This window comes from Penaeus japonicus, unplaced genomic scaffold, assembly GCF_977035675.1.
Source record: "Penaeus japonicus unplaced genomic scaffold, GWHDUDI00000001_assembly GWHDUDI00000013, whole genome shotgun sequence".
Lineage (NCBI taxonomy): Eukaryota > Metazoa > Arthropoda > Malacostraca > Decapoda > Penaeidae > Penaeus > Penaeus japonicus.
Genome location: NW_028234415.1, coordinates 29,723,857 through 29,728,699, shown reverse-complemented (window position 1 = coordinate 29,728,699; position 4,843 = coordinate 29,723,857). Strand labels below are relative to the sequence as shown.

The 4,843-nt window shown below is 44.7% G+C and overlaps 1 protein-coding gene across 1 annotated transcript; it reads left to right on the top strand.

Annotated features, from left to right (window-relative positions):
- Positions 1–352: 352 nt before the first annotated feature.
- LOC122254223 (uridylate-specific endoribonuclease) lies at positions 353–4,688 on the top strand. The gene is made up of 6 exons (XM_086543397.1): positions 353–500; positions 2,544–2,777; positions 3,027–3,168; positions 3,373–3,572; positions 3,971–4,197; positions 4,437–4,688. The coding sequence occupies exons 1-6, from the start codon at positions 464–466 to the stop codon at positions 4,665–4,667; spliced, it is 1,071 nt and encodes a 356-aa protein (XP_086399523.1). The 5' UTR covers positions 353–463; the 3' UTR covers positions 4,668–4,688.
- The last annotated feature ends 155 nt before the right edge of the window (positions 4,689–4,843 follow it).

The following is a 4,843-nucleotide window of genomic DNA, read 5'->3' as shown; positions in this document are numbered from 1 at the left end:
CAGTTTAATTATCTTCCTATTTTATATATAATTTTGTAAGTGCTTTATATTTATATCACTTCAATAATTTACTCTGAATTAGTATACTCAGCAAACACAAAAACACACTCGTCGAATAAAAGAGACGAACACGAATGAACAGACAGACAGACAGACAGGCAGACACCCACACCCACACAACCACACACCCACACACCCACACACACACACACACATAAACACACAAATACTCAAATACACAAATACACAAATACACACACATATATACAGTTATACACACACACACGCACACACACACACAAAGATGTAGAACGCAAACACACACATGCACACACAAACGTAAACTCACACGCGCGCGCGCGAGATAAGAGCAGACACGTGCTCTGCGTTACGTAGGTGTGCAGGTATAAATATCAGCTGTCACTTCCAACCCAAACGACGAGACTGTTCTCCCGTTCTCACCATGAAGATCACAGCTCTTCTCCTGCTCTTCATCGCCGGTATAGTGGTATTTCGCTTCAAAGACTCTAACTGGCAGTAAGGTTGGGCACCGAGTTCACTTAGAGGAGAAGGTATAAACAGCGCTGACGTTTGACTTTATCTTCTGAACGATTTATGCAAGTTCTCTCTGCTCGTTTCGGCTGCTGAGGAATGTGATTCGGATGGATCGCTATGAGGGTTCGAATAAGTTTTTCGGATAATCGAAACTGATCTTTGGTACCCTGCTACAATATTCAAGAGGATTTGTTTGAAAGTTTTGAAAGTGGAACATAAAAGAGGGAGATGTTTTCTACTTTATCGTTGACCTTTTGGTGCTTATGAGTGAGGAAGGACGCTACAATTCTTAGAAATGTATATGTTCATTCTGCTAGCATTTTGGAGTATATATATCAGTACAGGCAGATTTTTTCTGCATTTCATTGCTATCCATTTTCGTATTTTTATACTTTAAAATCCACCCAAGCTAGTAAACGCAGCGTGACTCAAACCTTAGCATTGCGTATTCAGTATTTTGATATTCAGTTGAGAGAACCGAATATTTTTTGAAACGCCTTGCTCGTCCGATGAGTCTTGGGATGTGACGGCTTTCTCAAACATGTCAATCGGTCTAAGGAATTTAATAATTCAAGTGTCTGGTAAAAGAACAGCAAATTCACTTTCTTTCTCTCACAAATCTTATTTACGGCGAATCAGAGAAGACTAGTTCTGTGGTTCATCTTTCGCTTATTTCCGCGTCAGCATGTGAACGCAAAACAGCGTAGACGCAGTATGCGCATGCGGAGTGGAGAGTCTGTAGCACACGAGGGAACATTGATCACTGATTGGGACACATTCCTAAGAGAGTTTTTATTTGTGGAAATGCCAGAATAGTCTATTGATTGCTGCCGTCACTGGAAAAATAGTTTATTTGATAGTCAAGCTGGTTCATAGTTAAGTGTAGAGAGAGAGAAAGGGGTACACACACACACACACACACACACACACACACACACACACACACATATATATATATATATATATATATATATATATATATATATATATATATATATATGTATGTATGTATGCATGTATGTATGTATGTATATGTGTATATTAGATAAATTAAATGAATCATATATATATATATATATATATATATATATATATATATATATATATATATATATATATATATATATATATATATATATATTAGTGACGGAGAGGGAGCGGGTAAACAGAGAAAGTTTTACTTGGGGCAAATGGAGAGAGAGCAACTGGTAAAATATACACAAATGTCAGCATCCACAAAGGCTAAGCTCATCTTTTGCGGATGTCATCGGCAGAGCGTGCCAGCCACTCCGAACCTTGTTTACAAATGGCTTGTATTAAAATAAGGCGGAATGTAAAGGACGATGACGTTTATCTTCTTTGGAATTAGTAGACAATCTTTGTGAATGTCCGTCCATCTTCGCAAAGTAATGGAGACTGGGAAGAATAAAAGTTAAAATAGAGACAGTAACATTAAATATATCAGCTATCAATATGCCTCTCGTCAACCTTGTCTTCGTATATTACAGTAACTAATGTTTTAAAGTTTAAAGTTTTAAGGTGAAGACGATTGAATATGATACAGTACACTTTCACATATAGTATAATTTCCTTATAATTTGTTATCCGTGCCCTTAAAACCAAGCAGTCGAATCAAATCAGTGTGAATCGAGTTTTTTATGAACTTCAATCACCATTCCATATGCCCTCAAAGCCTCTCTCAGCCTGCCACCCTCCCGGCTGCCTCTGACCCCCCTCCCGGCTGCCTCTGACCCCCTCCCGGCTGCCTCTGACCCCCTCCCGGCTGCCTCTGACCCCCTCCCGGCTGCCTCTGACCCCCTCCCGGCTGCCTCTGACCCCCTCCCGGCTGCCTCTGACCCCCCTCCCGGCTGCCTCTGACCCCCTCCCGGCTGCCTCTGACCCCCTCCCGGCTGCCTCTGACCCCCTCCCGGCTGCCTCTGACCCCCTCCCGGCTGCCTCTGACCCCCCCCCCTCCTCTCCCTCGGCAGGAGCGCTCGGCCAGTCGTGCGTCGGGCGATGCGGCGTGAATGACGGCGTGTCGGGCTGCCAGTGCAACTCGGTCTGCAGCAACTACGGGGATTGTTGCAGCGACTACAACGAGGTCTGTTTGTCTTGCAAGGGCCGCTGCGGAGAGGCGTACGTGCATTCCAAGCCGTGCCAGTGCAACAACGAGTGTGGCTCCCACGGCAATTGCTGTTCAGATTACGATGTGGAATGCGGAGGTGAGAGTCTGTGTACATGTATCTTGGGGTTTGTAAACACACATGAACAAATATATATAACCACAGGCGTGCACACACACACACACACACACACACACACACACACACACACACACACACACACACACACACACACACACACACACACACACACACACACACACACACACACACACACGCACGCACACACGGACACACACATGCCACACACACACACACACACACACGCTAACTTTCTCTGTCGCTCAGGAGGTTCCGGCGGCGGAGTGACAGACGCTGACCTGAAGGCGCTGACGGAGGAGCTCTACTCCCTGGACGTCAACAGCGTCGGCAGCCAGCTCGTCCTCAACCATCAGGGACAGGGATCCTCGGGGGAGCTCGCCCCTGAACCGTGAGTTTTCCGCCAACAGATGGCACCACCGGCTGCGTCAGACGCCATTCACTGCATGATGCTTGTGGAAATAGTATTGTGTAATGCGCTGACGATTACAATGGTAGACTTGGCAGTATTTGATGTTACCTGATGTTTTTTATTCAGATCTTCCTAGTAAAATGAAATAATAGTACAATAAAACAATTATGATACAATCGTCAGACTCTTCGCCTCGGTGCCTGAATCCGCCCTGCAAGGACCCACCATCAGCCTCCTCAGGCAGCTGCAGGACAACTACGTCCCTTCCGTGTCCACCTCCGAGGACGAGGACGCAGCAGAGATTGCAGAGCAGGAGGCCTTCCTCGACGCCATAATGGCAACGCAGGTCATGCAGCGAGCGGAAACTTTCCTCACCGAGAAAAGTTAGTAGGGTCACATTATTGATGAAAGGTTCTACTTCGGAAGGAAGTGGATTTTATTTCTGCCAGACTGCACTTTCCCCAAATCTTCGTAGGAAACAGACCCTCCTATCTCTTTTAGATGATTGCCTGGTACAATACAAGGGACAGTACAAAGTTCAAATACCTTTCAGGAAAGACGCTCAGATGACAACGATCCTCACAACAATTTGTCATAAAACGAAATTGATTTACAATAAAAACTGTAAAATGACGCAAACTTCAGTCTCATACGAGTATCAGAATAAAACATATTTTGGAAAAGATTTATAACATTCTCAGCATCATACGACCTATTATGTTTGCCCCCAAATAACATTTCCGAAGAAAGGAGAAGAGCTGACTGGCGTGCTCTCCCGCAGGTCTTCTGAGCGGCAGCCTTCGAGACAAGCTGAAGGAGATCTGGTTCATGATGTACTCGAGGGCAGGGAGCACGCTGGGGTCCTCTGGGTTCGAGCACGTCTTCGTCGGGGAGCTCAAGAGCGGGGCCGTGTCGGGCTTCCACAACTGGGTGTACTTCTACCACGAGGAACTGGAGGGCGACCTCAACTACATGGGATGGTCGAAGACAGTTGACCTTGGCGATAAGGTGAGTCTAAAACGATCACCTCTTGAACGTTATTGTAAGGTAGTAAGTCGACGTGATAAACACAAATGGTACGTATCTTTTCTGAAACGATGTGAATTGTTACTAGTTGATATATATGAAATGCAAACTTGGAATAAGTGATTGAATATTGAATAGCTTTCCATTATTCTTGATTCTTCATAATAAACAAAATCGTACCAGGGTTGCCTAACAAACAATAATTTCCGAACTCCTTCCAGGGAGAGATTGTCATGGACCACTTCGATTGGCTGAACACACCCAAGCCAAAAGGGTCGATGATGGTCGGAACCTCACCCGAGCTGGACATGGCCATGTTCACTGTGTGCTTCCTGGCTCGCCCTGATTCCAAGTGTCCCGTTCAGATGAACAACCACGAGTTCAGAGTCCAGACTTGGACTCTGAATTACAATGGCCATGTACTTGTTGGTAGCGCTTACCCTGATATATAAAAAGGCATTGTCGTCTGATTACCATTTTCTGATTTGATTTCCTCTTTCGTAGGCAGTTACTAGTATTCAGAAGGTTTGCCTTGAGCACAATATAATTTTATAGAAAGAGAAAATGAGAGAGGAAGGGAATAGTAAATGTGCGTGTGACTGACAAAGAGGAAGATGACACGGGACAG